This window comes from Pyricularia oryzae, chromosome 2, assembly GCF_000002495.2.
Source record: "Pyricularia oryzae 70-15 chromosome 2, whole genome shotgun sequence".
NCBI classification, from domain to species: domain Eukaryota; kingdom Fungi; phylum Ascomycota; class Sordariomycetes; order Magnaporthales; family Pyriculariaceae; genus Pyricularia; species Pyricularia oryzae.
Window position 1 is genome coordinate 5,339,016 of NC_017850.1, and position 22,495 is coordinate 5,361,510.

Here is a 22,495-nt window from a genome sequence, read left to right on the forward strand (position 1 = left end):
ATGAAAATGGTCTGATTACTTCCACATCTCCTGTACATATTCGTCTGACCCGTATAATATCCCAACCTTTCACCATATTTCATAGTCCCCAAGCATCGCCACCGGCTTATACCTTGACAACACCAAAATTTCTGTTTTTTTTTCTCTTTTTTTTACTTTCTCAAGTTATTTTCCAACGCAAAAAAAACAGCAAAAGAAAAGACACCCACGCCCTGTCACCTCGCATGGTACGAAACGTCGACCACGTCCGTCCTCATGATGCGCCCATTCGCCACGCCAGCCGGCACCCCACCAGCAAAACCCTTCTCCGCGTCGTGGCCGCTGGTCGAAGACGCGGGCGGCGCGGGCGAGGCCTCGGCCACGTACGAGGTCAGGGTCTTGTCGAGGGGGCTGAGGAGCTCCTCGAAGCCGCTGGCGTCGGCGGCGACGGCGAAGCCCCGGCCGTCGCGCTGCTTCTGCTTGCCGCCGACCCGCTCGCTGGGCTCGAAGCGGTAGCCGCGCCAGCCGGAGCCGAAGGACGGGCTGTCCCGCTTGGACCGCTCGTGGGACGTAAAGGGGTTGCGCTTCTTGATGACCTCGAGCAGCGGCTGCAGCACGGGGATGGAGGCGGCGATTATGATGGCGCTGCCTTCGACTACGGTCCAGATGACCAGGTCGGACGTGTCGTCTTTTTTGGAGAAGGAGTTGTCGATAACATGTCAGGTGTCTTGTGCGGTTGCTTATTGCTGGTCTGGGTTCAAGAGGGGAGACGAGACGTACAGGAAAAGTCCTCGCTTCCAATGGAGGGTAAGCGGGTTGTCTTGTAGATGGCAACGGCGCTGGAGCTGATGGTGTGTGGGTAAGTCTCCAGTGCTCAGACGGGTTGTGCGCTTCATGTAAACGGGAAACCTAGTAGATACGGGTGGTGAGGAACGTACATTGATCCGATACCCAGTGCACTGGACAGCACCACCTTCTTCTTGAGGCTCATTTGCAGCCCGAACAAAACAACGGCGGGGTACACGGCAAGATAGACATCGACAAAGGCAGAAAATGCTGATGACCGAAAAAAAACAAGGTTAGTGCTTGCAAGAATAGCATGAGTGATTCAAGCGAAAACATCTTTCTGTCTCTCTGCCTCTCTGCCTCTCTGCCTCTCTGCCTCTAAACTCACCTCCAGCATACAACCCAAAATAGATCAGATTCCGCACGTCGGTGCAGGACCCCTCGACCGAAACATCCCACATGGAGCTGGCGGGCGTGCAGTGGACCAGCGACAAGATGCCGGTGGTGCTGACCGAGAGGAGGCACCAGACGGCCAGCCACCAGAGGAACCACCGGTGGAACCGCCTCGGGTTGAGCAGGCGCGTGAGGAGCGACGCCACGGCCAGCTTGGGCAGCCCAAAGGACAGCAGCCCGGGGACGAAGCCGACCGTCGTCCACAGCCTCACGCCCGACTGCTGCTCCAGCGACAGCGCCGCCATGTGCCGGCCGTTGCCGCGGATGACCGCGACGGTGGAGAAGCCGACCGCCAGGTAGCCGCAGAACTGTTGTTTGCGCAATGGTTGTCATCACGAGCACGTTGCGAGTTTTTGTTTTCTTTTGGCCAGAGATTGCACTTGTGTGGACTGGACAAAAAACAAAAAAAAAAAAAAAAAAAACATACCTGGCCGGTGATGATAAACCAATCGTCACTGCGCAGCTTCTGCCTCATGAAGCCGTTGACGTAGACTCTGGACAGCACAAACGCGGAGCTGATCAAGGTGGAAACCCAGCAGGAGATGAGGATTTCCGCGCCTTTGTCCTCGGCCAACCACTCGGGAGAGCCAACAGCAGGCATGGTGGGGGTATGTTGCAAAAAAAAAAAAAATGAAAATAGCCCGGTCTCTCTTATTGGTCTCTCTTATTGGTCTCTCTTATTGGTCTCTCTTATTGGTCTCTCTTATTGGTCTCTCCTCTTGGTCTCTCTTGTCGGTCTTGCTTTGCGGCCAACCGACAGCAAACATGTGCCGGAATACGCCGATTTTAAAGCCAAGAAGAAAGGAAGAAGAGAAAAAAAAAGAAAGGAACAAAAGGCCTTGCCAAGCGGTCAAAAATGGGACTTCCTCCCTTGTAGCTGCATTTCAAAGGGGAAAAAAGGGATGAACATCTGATCCTGTGGCCCTGCCAACCTCGTGGGGCCTAGATCTGTCCACTTGGGCACGCATGCCTACCAGCAGGGGAGAAGAAGAAAAAGAACAAACAAACCAACGACGATTCCACGCAAGTCGATAATATCGTCCGCAATCAGAAGTTGTTCGACAATGCACCACAAGCAATATCATCACTGCTGCACAGAGGTTTTTGCAGACTCGGGGCCAGTCGGGTAAGGGATGGATGCCGTGGCGGAACTGGGTATAATTGGTAGCTCGCATTGCCGCATCTCTTGTTAGTCGGCTGTTTACAAAAAAAAATCAAAGTCTAGTTTACTTGAACCTTGACTGGGTTCCTCTTGGGGAAATCCTGCAACAAAAAAGGGCAAGAGACATGCGAGGACATGTCATTTCAGGCATGTGAAGAAGTCTGTCTGTCATTCTGTCTACCCTGCCCGATATTTCCTACTCTATAGTCTGTACTACTAGAATTTAGAAAATCTTCCCTCGGGCGGGCTAAAATACCCCCCCCCCCCCCCATGCAAAACTTTGGTTCCTTTGAGTAAAGTTAGCAAGAGTCAGCTAAAGTTTTATACTTTTTAAAGTATTCGAGAATGCTGCAGTTCGCCATAGCTTTCGTAGCTGCAGCACCAAATTGCGTTAGTCTAATTTGCAGAATCCGTGGGGTTGGTTTGTCGCATTTTTTTTTCTTGTAAACGGCGAATACGTCGAAAAAGTGGATATTAATAAAACATGGCTATAAGTGGTAAGCCTACAAATATATAATCATCTTTAGTATTAGCTTCACCTTTCAAACAACGCTGTCACCCGCCAGCAAAGGACCGTTTTAGTTTTCATATTTTGTATACCAAAACCGAACAAATTGAACTTGGGTACTTTGGCTGCTATACGGTTTTGCTCACCAGGACGAGTCCCCCAAAAGCAGAGCTGACAGTCGCTGACCTTAGACTTTACCCCAGGTCAAAGTTTGCAGGGGTTTTACATGACAGCTTTTTACCGGAAGCTTTTTTTTTTCTTTTTCTTTTCTCTTTTTTCCTTTTTTTGCCCCGCGCCAAGCCCGTCATTCAAAACGTGCACAAACATCCGACGCACTGCACCTTAAAACCTGCACGTGTGCCCCCACCAACGGAGAAACCCGTCGAGGGGCGCCAACATGATCAAGAAACATGTCCCCTCTATCGGAAACCCTGCTCGACGGGATGGCACGATTATCTGGGGCACAGATTATCTGTGGCACGAGGAGGTCGGCGATGTCGCAAAAAAAAGTCCCCGCCAGATACAGATAAACCATCGAAACTGGGGATTCCTGGGCAGGAAAGAAAGGGTTTGGCTACTTTACAACAACGAATCGCTAAATCAAAACCATGTGGGTGCCTTTTACATGGTACAGTGCGTTTCGTCTGAGAGTACAAAGTGCCTAACGACTGAAAAGTTCAGCTACCAAGGTCTCCGACGTTGCGATCCGGACACGTAATATACACAAACCAACGCCGGGCTATTTATTATTGCCAAACGCAGCGCTGTGATATAAATATCTTATAAATATTATATATGCCCAAGATTTCGTGCTGATTTGGGCGTGCGTGCGCCTTTTGTATGCATTAATGTAAATAATATACTATATATGTGGCTTCGCAATCGGTAGACACTTTGTACAGCAAAAATAAACGCACTGTAATAGGGCCCACATGGTTGCGATTTAACAAAACGTTGTTGTGAAATAGCCACACCCGGAAAAAGGCCCGTAGCGAACCGCATGAACGTTTTTTTGCTTTCGGCGTGGGCGGAGATGTGCAAACTTAGTATTTTGGCTAGTGGTAACGTTGCGTACCCCCTGTTCGGCACCCCCCCTGTTCGGCACCCTGAAAATCTAACAACGAAATGCCTACTTTTATAAACTGATTTAAATATAAAATTATCAACGGACAAAAATACAATCGTTTTCACGCTTCTCCGGTTCATTAACCTCTTCTTCATCAGCTAAAGGTTCCAAATTTTCTATATCATTTTCCTGCAATCCAATAATGTTCTGTTTGTTAACCAAAAGCTCGTTTGGATCCGGAACCACCCTCCTCCTTTTAACCGGCCGTATTGCCTCCAGTTGTGCTTCCAATAAGCTGATTTTTTGCTGGGCGCTAGCCAAAAGGGTATCTTTGGCTTCGAAGCTTTTTTGGACTTTTGCAAATAAAAGACGTGAAGTAGCGTTGGTTTTGTTGGATTGGGAAAGTTTTTGCAGTTGAAGTCGGATATCTCGGGTCGTTTTAGGGGTTTTCCAAATAAGTAAAGACGGGTCGTTAATTTTTTGGGCTGGGCTTTCCGGTGTTTTATCCCTTTGCAAACCGTTGTTTTTATCTTTTATAACGTTGGCGTTGCTATTTTCTAACAAAAAAGGGCTTAAAAGTGGTTTAACCAAGTTTACCGGCCATAACCCCGTTGTACGCCAACCAGATTGAATGGTTTTTGCTATAAATGCTTTTAATCTGGCCTTTCGATAACAAAGTAGGAAATTTCGTTTTCCAATAACTGTTGAACAGCAAAATTGGCTAACAAATCCAAGTTGACGTCGATAAGCTTCTTTTAACGGCCCAAAAACCGATAGATCCAATGGTTGAAGAACGTGTGACGAATGAGGGGGTAAATATAGGAGTTGAATATTATTTTGCAAGCAAAGAAGCATAAATTCGTCCGTTATATGTGATCCATGGCCATCCAAAACTAATAACCGCTTTTCAGGGGTTAAAGGTTGGGTATACGGAATAAACACCTTTTTTAACCATTCGATAGCCGTTTGGTTATTTGTCCACCCGTTTTCGGTTGCATGAAATTGCCAATTATCGAAAGGGCTTAAATCCGTGGGAAACCATTGTTGTTGTACGTTTTTTCCCTTAAATATAACGAGGGGAGGGAGGGCAACGCCCGTAGCCGATATACATTCGATTATAGTCGTCCAACCACGCGTTCCGGGCTCTTTTCGTTGCAACGGCCGGATCCCGTTAAGCCCTAATACTAGGCCATTAGATCCTTTGCCTTCCATTATACCGGTTTCGTCCATATTCCAACGGTTTTCCGGTTTAATAGCGTTAATAACCGGGTTCGTAATATAAAGCCACCAAGATTTAATTACCTCCGTAGTAGCGCCATTAACCCGGGCGTTATCTATTCGACGGGGCCTTTGGGCTTTAAGGATTGGATAACGAGCCAAAAAACGAGTTATCCAACGTTTTCCAAGGCCTTTTGTCTCTCCGGCGGCTTGAAGAATTCGTTCGGCAAAAAAGCGTAATTCTTGATGCGTTGGCGGAAGCCCTAAAGCTGTTTGGGTAAGTACCCAATCAGCCAAATGCTTTTCCTGTTCCGTGGAAAGCCTTTGAAAAGGGCTTTGTGCTTTTTTATAAGGTTGAGAACCTTTAAGTCGACTTTGAAGTGTAGACCTAGGTATTCCCCATTTTCGGGAGGTTTTTGCAATTGGATTGCCATTATTGACGTCGTTAATTGCAGATATAAGCTGTTTTTCAGTATATTGCTTCATTGGAAAATGGAGAATTAAAATCAGAAAAAAGTAAATCCAAAAGTGACAGATTCATCGAGATATTTATAATAGAAGTTGGAGGATAAAAATAAAAGTGTTGTTATTTTTGGGTGCCGAACAGGGGGGGTGCCGAACAGGGGGTACGCAACGTTATACGACCTACATGAGTTTATAATCAACAAGCATAGCTGCATACTCTATATCAAACGGCCGGTCTAATCTAACTGGGGACCTGGGGGTCTGGATGATTCTTTCGAATCCTTTATCAGGCCTGCGTGATTTTTTGTAGATTCTCGAGTCAAAGTCTCAAAGAGTAGCAAGCTCTAGAATTCCTTGGGAAAAGAATCTGATATATATCTCGGTTGCAAACAACAATTCCCAGTCAGGCTAGAGTGTTACGACCAGACAGTTGGGCCGGTACCAGGGAGGCCAGGTGGGGTCACACCCCTCCTGACGACACTCGCCCAGAAAAGTCACCGACCGGCAGAACATGGATTACGTAAGGACAAAGCCACGTAACAGCACGTGACTGCCAAGACAGTTGATCTCAAACGGACAAGGGATGATCTCAAAGATCACAACCTGATTTCCAGAGACCCTGGGGAGTCTTTAAGATCAGAGACCTTTCAGGAGAGATCACATTCGGAACATAGTTTATATAAGGCACGCTTATTACCATGTAGATAGATTCGATTTTAGGATTGCTTAGCAGCAATCAAACTCTAGTTAACCTCAAGATTTACTTGAGAACGATCATAATTTCACCCCCAGTTATTGAGAACCCCAGTTACCCAGTCAGACGCTCAGTTGCTTCAACCCACTGTATTTTACCCTAAAAACAGGTTACCCCGATACCTTAATCGTAACATTTTGATTGCTCCTGTTCAGTATTTTGCCTTGAAGCATACCGAGCAGTATCCGACAACATGTCTTCCCAAACGTCCAAGAACAACACCCCCAGCACCCCGGCTACAAGCAGCAAGGCGGCCCAGAAAGCCCCTGCTCGGCCCAAGGACGATAGCGACAGCGAGGACGAGGAAGACCAGCTCCGCAGGCAGGTTGCTAGGACCAACCAGGAGCTTCACGAACAGACGCTCCGCGCAACCCAACTCCAAGAGGAACTCCAGGCTCTCCGAGCCAGTGCTAACGTTACCTCAACCCCTCTTGATGGGCGCGAGAGACTCAAGCTTAACCCCCCAGCCACATTCGATGGCACACCTGGACAACTTAAAGGGTACCTTGTACAGGTACGCACCTACCAAGCATTCCATCTGGAAACTTTCCGCAGTGAAACAGAAAAGGTGGTACACGCGGCCATTTTCCTCCGAGGACGAGCCTTGTTTTGGTTCGAACCTCTGTTGCAGGAATGGTTTGATATACCCCCCGAAGAACGACGCCAAGAAGTCACCGACATTTTTTCAACCTTCGCAGGGTATAAACGCACCCTCCGTTCCTTGTTCCAGGAACCCGATGAGAAACGATAGACCGAACGAAACTTGGCCAACCTACGACAAACCAAGTCAGCCTCCGCTTATACAGCCGAGTTTAGAAGGCTAGCAACAAAGCTGGACATGACTGAAGAAACCAAGATCCTCCAGTTTTACCAGGGATTGAAGTCAGAAGTAAAAGACGAAATATCCAAGCTCGACCGACCCGAGGATTTCCTCGAGTACGTCGAACTTGCCATCAAATTTGACAATCGGATTTACGAACGCCGACAGGAAAAATAAGGCGGACAGCGAATGTTCGTTACCTCAACTCGACAAACCAACACGGGACGCAAGTACCAACACCCCCAACCCACATACCACAAAAACAATGGTGGATGGCAGCAGCCCCGTTATATGGCGCCCCAAACCTACAATACAGTTTATGGTACCCATAGTGGACCCATGGACCTCAGTGCCATACAACACAAGAAACCCCGTAAAGACCCCAAAAATGGCAAATGTTTTAAATGCGATAAGATAGGGCATATCGCCAGAAATTGCCCGAGAAACCAGGAAAATATCCCTGATTTTAGGGGCAAGACCGAAAAACCACGAGGACTTAATACCACCAATTACCAGCAATTACGGCCTGACCAATACAACATAATAAGCTGGACCACCTGCTACGATAACAATTTCCGAGAAAGGAGCCCGAGGAACTGCGTTTGCCAAGACCCCTACTGGGCCATTATTTGGCCATGAGGACCGGCCACGGCGATTTCAAAGCCTACCATGACCGTTTCAACCACCAGGATGCAAACACCTCGTGTGCCTGGTGCTGGAAGCGGACCTCCCCTGAACACCCGGTGCACTGCCGCTTTTCGCGGGCGGTGTGGAGAAACTGGCCGTGGCCTGACAACGACCGGCCGGTCGGGCCGCCAGACCGCGCCCAACGCCGCAAATTCTTCCAGACAAGCCTCGGGCAACCGACAAGCTTTCAGGCGTTTTCGATAGCCACCAACTACTTCAGCGCCCGCCCCAGAGCGGCCCGCCAGCGCCCCGCGCGCCACGAACGCACTTTACGCCTAGGGACACCGATTGTAAACGACTCGAACTCTGACGAGGAATAGACTTACTGCCTTTTCACCCACACTTCACGGCACAAGCCGTCAGACGAACCCTCCGTGCACCTTAGGCACGGGGTCGCGTCAGTGAACTAACCCCCTAAGCAGGACCGGGCCCGAACCCGGTCAGGCACGATCCGCCTCTGCCCTCCTTGTTTTCCCCCTGTGTAAATAAAGAAGATAGAACGCGCGCCGAGATACCCCTCGGGAGGTTGCTAACGGCCGGCTAACAAGCCGGGCCGAGCCCGGCGTTAACTAATACTACTACTACTACTACTACTACGATAACAATTGCATGGTACACAACAGCTCCAAAAACGACGCAGGATGGTACCCACAGAAGCCCCGAGGCATTCGAACCCTAACAGTAGGAAACCGAGTACCCTTAGGGACAGGATAACCAACGAAATTACACCGACAAGAGACCCAATTACCCGAACTTACGGATTCGGATGCCTCCGGAGAATCGGATGAGGAACTTTTGGGACAAACCCACCATATTAGGACAACCAATCAATCCTCAACACAAGAATCAAGCGAGGATTCCGAGGAAAAGTCCAGCGAGGAAGAGACCATGCCCTCGAACCAGTATAACGCAGCAAGGGAAAACAACCCTTACATATACGAAAAGAAGCATATCGATTTATACCGAGACGACCAATTAGTACAGTTTCCCGGACTGCCATTTCAGGCACAGATCCGACATCCTACAGGACCAGTCAATGCAATTTTTGGAGACCACCCGACCTTGGATACCAAACACCCTTAATACGCAAAAATCTTTTGGGCAAAATGTTTCCGAAACAACTGTGGACTCCATTTAAGCAGGAAAATAGTCCACAACTTTTTCCCACGACGACGCAAAGCAACAGGCATTTACGAAGTATATACCACAACCGACCTACCAAATTGGGAAATTAAAATAAGACTCAACACTGAGCCAGCCGCAATTTTCACGCCTAACGACAACTACCCCATAGCGTGTTGCAACCAGAAACAATTCCCATGGTATAAGTGCACCCGAAGCGTATGCAGAGTACATATGCTAGCCAAAACACAGGCCTGGCACGAACAAAAATCACGGTAACCAGGACCTGCACCAATGACCAGAATTGTGTGGAACCCCAACGTACGAAATAACGAGATAACCACGAACGCACGCAAGATACCCGTGCCAGCGAAACACCCACTTGACCTAGTCGAAACAAGAAGTAGCCGCACACCCAGGGACAAGAAAAACAAGGACCCACGACGCGAGTCCAGCAAGTCAAAAAACTAAGACAGCCAGACGGCACAGGGCACCGAACGGCGACAACAGGAACGGAACAAAGAACCCTGAACGCTATATAAAATACCATAGCAGCACATAAACATATATTTTTCGATATACGACTCGATGGCAGACCTATACGAGCACTCCTCGACAATGGAGCACAAGGCAACTACATCTCACCAAAGGTCGTAGCGAAACGACGGATACCTTGGCAGCAAAAGAAGGAACCATACCAGTTGCAGACCGTGGAAGGAGAGGCAGTTTCATACGGGAACGGCACCATCGAAACAGAGACCGTACACCTCTGGATGGAAAGCTATGGACGAAAGGAACAAATCACCTTAGACATTACGGAAATAGGGGATAAAGACGTGATATTAGGAATCCCCTGGCTCAGAAGGAGCAACCCCCGGATAAATTGGACAACCGGCCAAGTCCAATGGGAAGAGCCGTTAGCCTCTGAAGGAAAACCCAAAAAAAGGATTTCACGCAACGAGCGTAGGGCACAGGAACGAAACCAACAAAAGATTATGGCGCTATTAAAAAAAAGCGAGCCACGCCTGGAGCCAATATCGGAAGGATCGCGACTATCCATGAGCGAAGAACAATCGAACTTTACCATATTAATCGACAACATTCCGGCCGAATACCGGATATATGAACAACTATTCAGCCCCGAATTCGAAACAGGATTACCCGAGCATAATCCGTTCGACCACGAAATACTATTAAAAGAAGGAACACAGCCCAAATTCCACAAAATATACGGCTTAAACCCAACACAGATGGAGGCATTAAATAAGTATTTCGCAAAGAACCTCAAGAAAGGTTATATCAGACCATTAATATTACCAGCAGGATACCCAATCCTTTTCGTACCAAAGAAGAACGGAAAATTACGACTATGCGTGGATTATAAACAATTAAACGACATTACTATAAAGAATTGCTACCCACTCCCACTAATAGGAGAATTCCGAAACATGCTCTATTAAATACAGTGGTTTACAACACTAAATCTCAAAGGAGCATACAATTTGATCCGTATAAAGGAAGGCGAAGAGTGGAAAACAGCGTTTCGCACCCGACGAGGACATTATAAATACCTAATAATGCCCTTCGGTCTTACCAACGCCCCAGCAACCTTCCAAACCATAATTAACTACGTTCTTAGGGAATGCCTAGATATTTTCGTCGTTGTCTACCTGGACGACATCCTTGTCTTTTCCAAGACGTTGGAAAAACACAAACAACACGTTTACACAGTCTTAAAAAAGCTGCAGGACGCTAAACTTTTAGTTGAGCCCGAGAAGTGTCTTTTTTACAGCAAACAAGTCAATTTCCTAGGATATATTATCGCTCCTGGAAAAATTAGGATGGAGGAATCGAAAATCCAAATAGTAAAGAAATGGCCTCAACCACAGAACGTAAAAGACGTTCGGGCATTCCTCGGATTCGTAAACTTTTACAGAAAATTCATCAAGGGATATGTTACGATCAAGGTATCGGGTAACCTGTTCTTATGGTAAAGTACAGTGGGTTGAAGCAACTGAGCGTCTGACTGGGTAACTGGGGTTCTCAATGACTGGGGGGTGAAGTTATGATCGTTCTCAAGTAAGTATTGAGGTTAACTAGAGTTTGATTGCTGCTAAGCAATCCTAGAATCGAATCTATCTACATGGTAATGAGCGTGCCTTATATAGACTATGTTCCAAGTGTGATCACTCTTGTGTAAGTGATCATGATCACTCTGGGGTGATCACGGCTGTGCTGATCACTTCCTTGGCAATGATCGTGGTCACTCTTGTTCTGGTGATCGGGTTAGGGTTTCTTATCTTATCACCACGTGACCTCGTGCTCCCCTTCTCTGTCCTTGGTTCGTGCTTCTTGGTTAGTTCTGGTTTGGGTTCCCGACACCTCTCTCATTCTTGCCCAATCATGTCGGTACCAATCCTGGTCGTAACAGGATACGGCGCGATTGCCACCCCATTGACCAACATAACCAAAAAAGACCTAGAATTCCAGTGGACGGAACAAACACAACAGGCCTTTGAACAGCTACGAGACGCAGTAACCAGAGAACCAATCCTCAAAATACCAGACCCAACGAAACCTTTCGAAGTCGAGACCGACGCATCGGACTATGCGATCGGAGGACAATTTAGTCAGCGAGACGAAAAAGGACGGTTGCATCCTTGCGCCTTTTTTTCACAAAAACTACATGGACCAGAACTCAATTACCAGATTTACGACAAAGAGTTTATGGCCATTATTCGAGCATTTGAAAAATGGAAACCACAGTTATCCGGAATTAAATACGAGGTGTTAGTTTATACGGACCACAAAAACCTGACCCATTTCACCACTAGTAAAATATTAAACAAACGACAAATTAAATGGTTAAAATTCCTGTTAGAATTCCATTTTAGGATTATTTACCGAAAAGGAACAGAAAACGGCAGGGCCGACGCCCTCAGCCGAAGACCAGATTACGAGAACATAGTGCCAAAGGAAACACGGGTTATCCTCACCACAGACGGAAACGGAAACCTTTTACCAGCACACCAGAGTTTTATAATAACAAATACGGTAACTATACCAGAAGAGATACGGAAGATCCACGGAAACAAAGCCCACGGACACCAAGGAATTTCCAAGATATGGAAACGGCTAAAACAGCATTACAATTTCAAAGGAACACGACAAGAAGTACGAAAAGCCATTAAGGATTGCGAACTTTGTGCCAAAAGCAAGTCCGCAAGACACAGACCTTACGGACTCCTACAACCCTTACCAGCCCCCAGCAAGGCATGGCAGACCATCACAATGGACTTTATCGTCAAATTACCTCTTTCGGAAAAACCACTCACTAAGACCAAGTACGACAGCATACTGGTTATAGTGGATAAGCTCACCAAATACGCCTATTTCCTACTATATAAGGAAAGCAGCAACGCCGAAAAAATCGCCTACACATTCCTACGAGTGATTGTTAGCAATTACGGATTTCCAGAAAACATCGTCACGGACAGAGACAAGTTTTTTACATTAAGATTCTGGAAATCTCTAATGGAACAATTCGGAACGGACCACAAGTTATCGACAGCGTTCCACCCCCAGACAGACGGACAAACAGAACGAGCCAATCAGACACTAGAACAATACCTGAGATGCTATGTAAACCACAAGTAAGACGATTGGGTACAATTGTTACCCACAGCATAATTCGCCTATAACAGTTCAGAGAACGAAAGTACTAAGACAACCCCATTCTACGCCAACTATGGATTTAACCCTACGGTTTATAGAGAACCAAGAACCACGATTACGGCACCGCGAGCCGATAAATAAGCGAGCGAGTTACGACAATTACACGAAGAACTCCAGCAGGAATTAGAGTTCGTACGAGAAAGAATGATAAAATACGCCAATTAGCATCGGATGAAGGGACCATCCTTTAAAAAGGGAGATAGCGTTTACCTTATTCGACGCAATATCAAAACACAACGACCTAACAGCAAGCTCGATTTTAAGAAGTTTGGACCTTTTAAAATCAGTAAGAAAATCAGCGACACCAATTATAGACTGTTATTACCAGACACCATGAAAATTCACCCCACATTTCACGTATTATTACTGGAACCAGCACTATACGGCACCAGCATACAAAAAACGATCGAGATCGACGCAGAACAAACCTATGACGTTGAACGAATATTCGACCACAGACGAAACCACGGCAAAACAAAGTACCTTGTTAAATGGGAAAATTATAGGCATGAGGAAAACATTTGGGAACCCCTTAACCACCTCCAGGATTGCCAGGAACCGCTCCGCCAATATTATCAGGAGTTGGATCTGCGAGCAAGTCAGCCAAGAAAAAGAGGACGACCTAAAAAAGCACCACCTACCATTCCCAGAAGTTAAGGACCGACCAGGACTCGAAACCATACCACCAAACGAACCTATTAAGGAACGATCAATATGCAACACAAAACAAAAACACCAAAAAACGACGTACCAACGGAATATTGCGCAAGAACATTCATCTCATCCAACAACGAAGGATTCAGAGGACCCATCGGGAAAGTCGAATCCCAGACAAAATTGGAATCCGGAAGAAGCGACTCCAAGGACACTTCAGGCAGGACCTCGGCTGATCGGCGACGCTCCTCCTGTTCCGCCTCCTCACGCTCCACCCGATCCAATTCCTCCAAGTCATCAATTCCGCGAGACACAGCTCGCATCATTTTTTCAAACCACATCTTCTTTTGTTTGCGAAGACGCTCGACCTTCGCGTCGGCCAAACGAACTTTCTCGTCCGCCCGGCGACGAGCCTCCTCCGCAGCCTCTAGCTCCTCCTCCAGCTTGGCATGCTGTTGGCCAATCTTGCGAAACTGAGCAGGCGAAATTTCAAGGACATCGCACCCCGAACGGTTCGACCGCAAACACTCGACACACCGAGAGGAATCTTGAGGAGAAACCGCACATTTGGGTATTCCCCTCGACTCACAAGCAGAACAAGCAGCCATCTCCACCGTCGACAAAAGCAAAGAAGAAAGAAGGGCAGAACGACGCTCTGTCGACGAGCGACCAGATTTCGGTTTGACTACACGATTAGACATGGCGCAAGAGAGTTAGCCAGGAAGGAAGGAAAACCAGAACAGGGATCAAGGGAGTACGGACTACTTAAAGGCCAAAGGGACTTGGCCAAAGGAGAGGAGACCTGATGTTACGACCAGACAGTTGGGCCGGTACCAGGGAGGCCAGGTGGGGTCACACCCCTCCTGACGACACTCGCCCAGAAAAGTCACCGACCGGCAGAACATGGATTACGTAAGGACAAAGCCACGTGACAGCACGTGACTGCCAAGACAGTTGATCTCAAACGGACAAGGGATGATCTCAAAGATCACAACCTGATCTCCAGAGACCCTGGGGAGTCTTTAAGATCAGAGACCTTTTAGGAGAGATCACATTCGGAACATAGTCTATATAAGGCACGCTCATTACCATATAGATAGATTCGATTCTAGGATTGCTTAGCAGCAATCAAACTTTAGTTAACCTCAAGATTTACTTGAGAACGATCATAACTTCACCCCCAGTCATTGAGAACCCCAGTTACCCAGTCAGACGCTCAGTTGCTTCAACCCACTGTACTTTACCCTAAGAACAGGTTACCCCGATACCTTGATCGTAACATAGAGGGTAGCCGGTCAAATTTCCCCGAGCGTTCCTGTCCCTTGCGCATAGGGTATACAACTGATATGTTTCAATTCCGGTCACTCTGTCAGGACAACGGCGAGTGTTTGCTGAATGCTGGCTTGCAGTCAAGTCCCCAACAGAAAATCCCTGTTGGTCGAACCACGTACGGAGGTTACCGTGGTACAAGCATAGACTCGGAGCGTGGCACAGCCTTCGAGAAAGAAAAACATCTCAAGTTTCCGGCCGAAATTAAAATTACAAAAGCCAGGAAGGCTGTTTGACAGTATATTAAACTGTACATACTTTGTATCCAATATCGGTCCAGACCACGTGGTTTCCTTCAACCCCAGAATTAATAGGGCGCAAAGCAAATTTACATCTCTTTTTTAATACTGTGCAAATGTGTCTTATGTCTGCAGCCTTCCAAGCTGTCGCGTTTTGCCCACATTTACCCTTTGTACAGGCCCCCTTTTTTACCCTTTTGATGTGGGATGATAGGGGACCGTTGTCGTGGTGGTACAACATCAGACGCCTCTCCCGGCGGACGGCGTAGAATCACATGACAGACAAAGTCTATTCCCTATTTTTGCCCGAGGCTTGTTCCTATTCTGCTGTCTGCTGTCTGCTGTCTACAGTAGCTTTGGTCAATTTGCTCTCTCCGAATCCCTGACCAGCGTAAGTCAACAAGTGTGTCAGACACGTCTCGGCTCTGCATCGCGACATAATGCTAGCCGCCGAGAAAATCAGCACCGCCAACGACGGCACCGCAACCGGCGGCACCAACGCCTCCACCGCAGCCGGCCCCACCGACGGCAAGCACGCCGTCGACGCCGCCATCGCGACGCAGCCCGCGGACCTAGCCTCGGTGCCGTCGCTCGCGCGGGCCATCGCGGCGGGCGCAGACGCGGTGACGGGCGAGGACGACGCGCCGCGCTACGAGCTGCTGCTCAAGGCGCGGTCGCTGGTGCAGGCGCTGGAGACGCCGCGCGAGACCATGATCAAGCACTGCTGGGCGCAGACGTCGGCGACGGGCGCGCTGACCTTTGGCGTGGACGCGGGCCTCTGGGAGCTGATGGCGCGCAACGGCGACGGGCCGCAGGCCGTGGCGGACCTGGCTGCCGTCTTGGGCGTCGACCCGCCGCTGCTGGCCCGCGTCATGCGCCACGTCGCCGCCATGGGCTACCTCGAGGAGGTCGGCGTCGACCGCTACCGGCCCACGGCTTTTGTCAAGGCCCTCACCATCCCGATGATTGGCGCGGGCTATTTGGTCGCCCCGTCGGCGTCCGGGGCGGCGCAGTTGAGGTTTCACGACTATGCGAGGAAGCATGGGTTCAGGAACCCGGACGATCCCGCCGACACGTCTTGCAACAATGCGTACAAGACAAAGTCCAACTACTTTGAGTACCAGGCGGAGCTGGGCTGTGAGTCGTGTCCTGTCATCCTGCATACATTTTGTCTAGACTCTAAAATGAAACACTCTGACGCCAACAAACAGACAGCATGCATTTCAACCACCACATGGCCGGCTACCGCCAGGGCCGCCTCCCCTGGATGCACCCCAGCTTCTACCCCGTGCAGGACCGGCTCGTGGCGGGCTTCGACCCCTCGACGGCGCTCCTGGTGGACATTGGCGGCAGCCTGGGCCACGACATGCTCGAGTTCCACCGCCACCACCCGATGGCACCCGGGAAGCTGATCCTGCAGGACCTGCCGGCGGTGATATCCGAGATCCAGCCGGGCGATCTGCCGGCGGCCGCGACGGCCATGAGCTACGACTTTACGACGGAGCAGCCGGTGCGGGGCGCGCGCGCCTACTACCTGCACAGCGTGCTGCACGACTGGCCGGACGAGGCGGCGGGGCGGATCCTGCAGCGGGTCCGGGCCGCCATGACGCCCGGCTACAGCCGGCTGCTGGTCAACGAGAACGTCGTGCCCGACCGGGGGGCCTGGTGGGAGACCACGGCGCTGGACTTTATGATGATGACGCTGTTTTCCGCAAAGGAGAGGACCGAGGCCGACTGGCGCGCTCTGCTCGAGGGCAACGGCTTCAGGATCGTCGGGATTTGGAGCGGCGGCAAGGGGGTCGAGAGCTTGATTGAGTGCGAGCTGGCGTAGACTGGCTGGTTTTTTTTTTTATATTGCTTTTACTGGTGCGTAAATACACTGGACTAGAGTCGAATTGGAAGCTCCGAAACAAAAAAGGGCGTCATTGTAAATGTGGATGATTTGTGATGGTTGTTTGAACTTTGAATTCATCTGGCTGCAAAAGAGGTCAAGTTTTGTTGACCGCAAAAAAAAAAAAAAAAAAAAAAAAAAACAAATGCTTCAGCTCGTGGGCTGTGTGAAAGCTTGTAAGCCGCAGCGTAACAAGCGAGATGGTGCTTATTCACGTCCCACTGCGGGTCTGGACCAAACGCACCAATCAGGCTTTGTCTTGCAATACAATTATACGAGCCATTGCGGTAGCTTGATAGTACCACATTGAAATCGTCAAACACAGCCGCATGCGACCCCGCCATGTGGTAGTTCATGTTTACTAGTTTGAGCCCCCAAGACCGAGTGAGGCTCTACTCTCGGTACTGCGTAAACAAAAAAAGGAGTTCAGTTTATTTTTAGGGCGTTTGTTTGTGATGAATTTGATAAATTACTGTATCGCAACTTGTATAAAATCAAACGCCTCTGCAGCGAGGTTGTGTTTAGTTTCAGGAAATCATCACCAGCAAATCAAAACACCTACACCTCCATCAACACTTGCATCCATATCAACCTTCAACAACTACCCAGCCAACTCTTCTCATCCAAATCTTTAGAAGCTTTCCCCTCAACCCCACAACTTACAAGATGCTCTCCCTCTTCCAGCTCTCCCTCGCCCTCCTGGCCGCCACCCAGCTGGCAGCCGCCCAAGCCCCAACGACCAAGGTGGCGGCCGAGCTCTCGCGCCGCGACAACGGCTGCGCGCTCTCGGGCGTGGTCAACGGGCAGTGCGGGCGCTTCTACAGCGGCGCGGGCTGCAACGACATGATTACGCAGATCAACCCCGACGTGAGTGTCCAGCAGCTGCTGTTTTTTTTTTTTTTTTTTTTTTTTTTCTTTGTTCTACTCATGCTAAATCAAATGCTACAAACATAAACAGTGCAAGGGCAAATGCCACTCGTTCCCCAACGGCATCCGCAGCGTCAAGGCCGCCGGCGACGGCACCCGCGGCACCGACTGCGAGCTGTACGAGGACGAAAACTGCGAGACAAAGTGGGCCATGGGCCGCACCGGCAACTCCATCTTTAAGCAAAAGTGCCACACTGCTTCCAACGACAGGGTCGCCAAGAGCGTCAAGTGCTGGTTCGCGTGCTAGTAAATATTCAGTGATTCACGCAAGAGTTTGGGATCATTAACGGCCTTTGTTCTCTGTTTGGTTTGTGGAAGCGTGTTTAGATTGGAGTCTTTAACCTTTGGCGTTCCTTGGAGTCTTGGCTTTTTTGTTTCTTTGGTTCTACTACCATTCACGTCGGACATGGCCGATACGCCCACGAATCAGGACATGCCAGAGTTGACTATGCCGCGTCCATAAATTGGCTTATTATAGATTTGAATTCTAACATTTTCAATATCACCCTTGTCTCAAGTCAACTAGCTACTTGAAACTTTTTACTATAGATGGCGTACATTTCTGTTCAACAGGTTTGTCTTGTCTTGTTTGATTTACTCTTTCCAAACTAGACTCCTTTTTCGGCATTAATTTCGTTTATAAACTCTCAAAATGTTTCATGCTTTCCCCATATTTGCTTCCCTCTGCCTTCTTTCGCTCTTTTCCAACGTTTTAGCCAATGACGAAAACCCTCTGTGGTACATTGGCACCGCTGCCTCCGCGAGCATCTCCGCAGAGGACGGCCGTTTGAGCTTCAGGTCGGCCGCGCTGCTAGAGACGAGACTTCAGCTGCTCAAGATCAACATATTCCCCGACGTGCTACGCACGACCATGGAGCAAAAGCTGCCCCGTGAACCGTTTTTTATTTACGGCGTGGATTTCTGGAAGGACGACTTTGCCCACTCGCAGTTTGAAAACTTCAAGAACAAGCTGAGGGCCCAGGGCAAGAATCCCGTCAGCGTCGATCACATCGCCATGGATTTCACACGCAGAGTCGTGGTCCCTTGGTGGACCATCAAAGGGTATGAGAAGTGCACTCCTCAATACGGATACGGGCCAGTCAAGTGCACATATCACCCAAACAAAGATTTTGGTAAAAAGCCCGACACCCCGCTGAAGCCGGAAAATTACGAGTTTGAGATGGGTATAAGAACAGACGTTCATTGATTACAATTCGGCTATTAGTCTACCCTGGTGCTTCCTTCCTGAGCTTTGCTCTTCTCTTTTGGGTTTCTCATGTGTCAGAGGGATGCATTGCTTCTTGTACTGTAGTCTGTAGAAATAAAAGTTCTGTAAGTTCCACGACTTGTGAAAATAGCAAACTCTGGCAAAGATTCTTGACGCATTTGTTTTTTCAATTCCGTGACCCAAGATTCTCAGATACCAAGCTGCCGCCGTAGTATTACAGCATCTAATTTGGTATAGTCAAGAGAAGAGGCAATATTGGGCCAGCGTGGCCATCGAGTGTCAGGTGAGGCGAGCGTGAAGTTGTGAACTCTACTTCAGTCTTCACTTGTCAAAAAACCACAGAGTCTGAAATGCCTACTATTTTTACAAGATGGCCAACATGGGACCCCAGGTCGGGCTTCACCGCTATTGCAACAAGGCATGAGTCCCAGGGTTCTCATTCTTTTTTTCATGCCATGACTCGACCTGAATCCCTCACTTCTTCCCCAATCCCATCTCTTTTGCAGTGCTACTATTATTAGGTTTTTCAACTCTGAGAAAGTGGCTAGAGCTGCGATGAGGTAATGAAAAAAGTCTGGGAGGAGGTACGGAATAGCCTGACTGTTTGACATGCCACTGCATCTGTCGCAGCAACTGCTCCCGTATGGACTTGTGCAGATTCATGCCGCGGATTTACTATGAAACCTGCGACAGCGCACGAGCCTCCCGATTGAGGCTATGAACAACACAACACATAGGTATTTTAAGAAACAACCCAAGTCGTGGTATATTTAGTTTGGCACATTGTCTACCTGGGTATTAGTCTATTCGAATAACACAGATTGTGAACAACACACAGATGTACCAAGGTTGCCACGAACCCTTTTTGCTTATTTAATCATAATTCTTACTTTTTTCTCTATCCTCATGTTCGTTCAAGCATCAATCACAATTCTCAACATGGTCCTTGCCCAACCCTTTCATGTCTGGATACTATTTCTCACCAGCGCCATCGCCCTCCCCACCCAAATACATCATTCGGCAATTCAGGCGAGGGACACGGATGGACTCGACACAAATTCCGGGCAGCATCAAAACGCCGCCAACCCTAACAGCATCAAGACGCTCCGAGCAGGGACCGAGCCGCACAAATACCCGCTCAAGGATGCCAAAGTCGTAGAGCTGCTAAGAGATCCCACGCTGCAGTTCACAAAGCACTATTACTGCCCTCATTGCAAGGATGGCCCCATGCCCACGACGGATAAGGTATACCAACACATCGAGACCCACGATCCCCCACTAAACACGCAAACATATGTCAAGGGGGAAGACACCAAGATTAGTTTTGAAAAGATCAAGGCAAAAAAGTCGAGTTGGGACGTGGTCTTTGGCCATTGTTTGAGACCCCGTCCCTCAACTTTTCATTAACAACAAAGTTTATTCTGCGACTTTCTTCTTTTTTCTCAGTTCATAATGTGGGTACAAGGAGTCTAATCCATAACCGACCTTGGGTAGGCACTAAAACGAGGACTATAGCTCTACTCAAGGCGGGCTTGATGGCTTGGAAAACGGGTGGTCACCTGACTTAACAATCGGAAATGCCAAAAGGAGCAAAAAGGATCCCAAGCTTGGGTCCACAATTTCAGCCAATACTGCATGCAGCTTTGCCTCGGGGGCTGCAGCCTGCAGTAAGCAAACGACGACAAACCAGCAAGCCTGGGCCGGTTCTCCAAGCATCAGAGGACGGCAGCCGCTTTGCTCCAGGACGCTGGGGTTTGTCCCTTGTGTTTCCACTCGTCAATCATCGAGATCTGTACGCAATCTTTCCAACCTATCGGTGAAGCTCAACCTACCAGCAGCTTTCCCAAGAAATTTCGCCAACGCAAAGGACGCCGTACTACATCATTTAATTTCTTGTCACCCAATCGCAAACCACTGCTACGTCACACAAAAGAAAACAATGAAGCATCAAAAGCCGCGCCCATAAGGCCAAGAAGCTGATTGGCTTTTCCGATGTGGAAAATCCCAACCGACTCCGACAGCGAAGCCGACACCCGCATCAGGGACATGAAGAAAAACCCCTGCCGACTCTCCGGGACCAGGCCATCGGCCCAGGCGACGTCGAGAAAGCTCAGGGGCCGGGTGCAGGTCGCGCAGCATGGAGGACCCCGGACGACGGGGGGCCGGCTTGTCCCTGTTCGTCTTTCGGAGCTGGCTGTTACCAGCCGTGTCATGTGCTGCACCTCATCCCCGCGAGGCTTGCCGATTGCGGCCAGGGCGCGACCGTCGCTGCCGTCATTGGGAGGGCGACATGGACGGTCCGCAGATCGATGCAGAACAGGCCTAGAAGGAGGTCGTCACCGTTTGCAGATGGGTCCTCGGCGCAGAGTTTGCCGCGCTGCCGGATTATGCCGGAGAGGCCTGGATTTATCACATCCGAGAGGCTGGAGGGGAATAAAATGGAGAATTGCCCGGGGTATTATTCAACAAAGCTATTCCTGTTGTACACCGTTATAGCTTATCTATAGCCTTTTGGCATGCTGTATGCCGTGCCGGGACTTTAATTGTCTTGAATATACATGTCTAGACTCTAGTGTAGCATCAAAACCGATATGGTCGAGAGAAAGCAAAAAGAAATCCCAAATCGTCGCTGTTTCCTGGAGGAAAAGCGATTTCAAGAGGGAAATGAAGCAAGATGGCCAAATACGCCATCTACGGGGAACAAGCTAACCCCTGTGTGATGCTGTTGCTTCTTATACAAAAAAGGACAATGGGAAAAAATTGACAGTCTGAAATAGCGCCAAACGAGTCATCCAACAGCCAACCCAACTACGCCTTCAGACCACGGCGGAAAGAGACATCGCGCTTGGTCCTGCTGGCCCTGTCAAAGTTCACCCTGCTCTCGGTGCCGAACCCTCTTGTTCCCCAAGTAGACGTCCCACTCGACGATGCTGGCCCAGGGGATGGACCCGATGGCCGAGGATTCCCTCCCGCCAGGCTGCGGGTGGTCCTTGTGCTCTCCGGCACGCGCGGGCCGTGTCCACAGAGTCGCAATTTAATAAATAATAATATGATGAATATGGAATAAAAATTGATAAAAAGCTCTAATCTCGAGTTGTATAAAGGTGTTTATTTTTATTGCTAAAGTTTGTATTTGGTTAATTATTCCAATCTATATTACCTTTTGCGCGTACAACAAGCGCACAATGCAAATAAATATCTTACCCACTTATGTATAAACGGCGATAACCGACCAAGTGTTTGCTGATCGCAGGTATTGCAGAATGTTTTATACCATTGGCCTGTTTGTTAAATCGTCGGGTAGATTATAATAATGGCTGGTAAAATATATGGAGCGCTCGGTCAACCTTGCAACGCAAGGAGGTTTAATGTAAATATTACTATTAATTTTAGTTTTGTAATTTGACTCTGAGATTATTACTAAGCCTGCCTCATTGCGCCGCTGGTAATTTTGAGTTCCTTCAAATTTTGC

The 22,495-nt window shown here is 48.8% G+C and overlaps 7 protein-coding genes across 7 annotated transcripts; 5 read left to right on the plus strand and 2 right to left on the minus strand.

Moving 5' to 3' along the window:
• Positions 1-215: 215 nt before the first annotated feature.
• On the minus strand, positions 216-1,819 carry MGG_07987 (uncharacterized protein; the record flags this gene model as incomplete). Its single annotated transcript, XM_003714892.1, has 5 exons — positions 216-667; positions 760-824; positions 918-1,035; positions 1,154-1,526; positions 1,646-1,819. 5 exons carry the CDS (start codon positions 1,817-1,819, stop codon positions 216-218), a joined length of 1,182 nt encoding a protein of 393 aa, XP_003714940.1.
• Positions 1,820-3,285: 1,466 nt separating this feature from the next.
• On the plus strand, positions 3,286-3,606 carry MGG_15799 (uncharacterized protein; the record flags this gene model as incomplete). Its single annotated transcript, XM_003714893.1, has 1 exon — positions 3,286-3,606. One exon carries the CDS (start codon positions 3,286-3,288, stop codon positions 3,604-3,606), a length of 321 nt encoding a protein of 106 aa, XP_003714941.1.
• A 9,314-nt stretch (positions 3,607-12,920) lies between these two features.
• MGG_15800 (uncharacterized protein) lies at positions 12,921-13,976 on the minus strand (the record flags this gene model as incomplete). Its single annotated transcript, XM_003714894.1, has 3 exons — positions 12,921-13,343; positions 13,397-13,882; positions 13,947-13,976. 2 exons carry the CDS (start codon positions 13,974-13,976, stop codon positions 13,454-13,456), a joined length of 459 nt encoding a protein of 152 aa, XP_003714942.1. The 3' UTR covers positions 12,921-13,343; positions 13,397-13,453.
• Positions 13,977-15,417: 1,441 nt separating this feature from the next.
• On the plus strand, positions 15,418-16,808 carry MGG_07992 (O-methyltransferase; the record flags this gene model as incomplete). The annotated part of the gene is made up of 2 exons (XM_003714895.1): positions 15,418-16,114; positions 16,189-16,808. The coding sequence occupies 2 exons, from the start codon at positions 15,418-15,420 to the stop codon at positions 16,806-16,808; spliced, it is 1,317 nt and encodes a 438-aa protein (XP_003714943.1).
• A 611-nt stretch (positions 16,809-17,419) lies between these two features.
• MGG_07993 (uncharacterized protein) lies at positions 17,420-18,129 on the plus strand. Its single transcript, XM_003714896.1, has 2 exons — positions 17,420-17,735; positions 17,827-18,129. Exons 1-2 carry the CDS (start codon positions 17,535-17,537, stop codon positions 18,040-18,042), a joined length of 417 nt encoding a protein of 138 aa, XP_003714944.1. The 5' UTR covers positions 17,420-17,534; the 3' UTR covers positions 18,043-18,129.
• A 318-nt stretch (positions 18,130-18,447) lies between these two features.
• Positions 18,448-19,002, plus strand: MGG_07994 (uncharacterized protein; the record flags this gene model as incomplete). The annotated part of the gene is made up of 1 exon (XM_003714897.1): positions 18,448-19,002. One exon carries the CDS (start codon positions 18,448-18,450, stop codon positions 19,000-19,002), a length of 555 nt encoding a protein of 184 aa, XP_003714945.1.
• A 960-nt stretch (positions 19,003-19,962) lies between these two features.
• MGG_07995 (uncharacterized protein) lies at positions 19,963-21,460 on the plus strand (the record flags this gene model as incomplete). The annotated part of the gene is made up of 3 exons (XM_003714898.1): positions 19,963-20,369; positions 21,045-21,320; positions 21,373-21,460. The coding sequence occupies 3 exons, from the start codon at positions 19,963-19,965 to the stop codon at positions 21,458-21,460; spliced, it is 771 nt and encodes a 256-aa protein (XP_003714946.1).
• Between the last annotated feature and the right edge of the window lie 1,035 nt (positions 21,461-22,495).

What these genes read in the sequence shown, in the direction of transcription:
- MGG_07993 (XM_003714896.1), top strand. Translation starts at nt 17,535, where the DNA reads ATGCTCTCCCTCTTCCAGCTCTCCCTCGCCCTCCTGGCCGCCACCCAG. An exon ending in TTACGCAGATCAACCCCGAC is followed by an intron (nt 17,736 to 17,826) that starts GTGAGTGTCCAG and finishes AAACATAAACAG; the next exon opens with TGCAAGGGCAAATGCCACTC.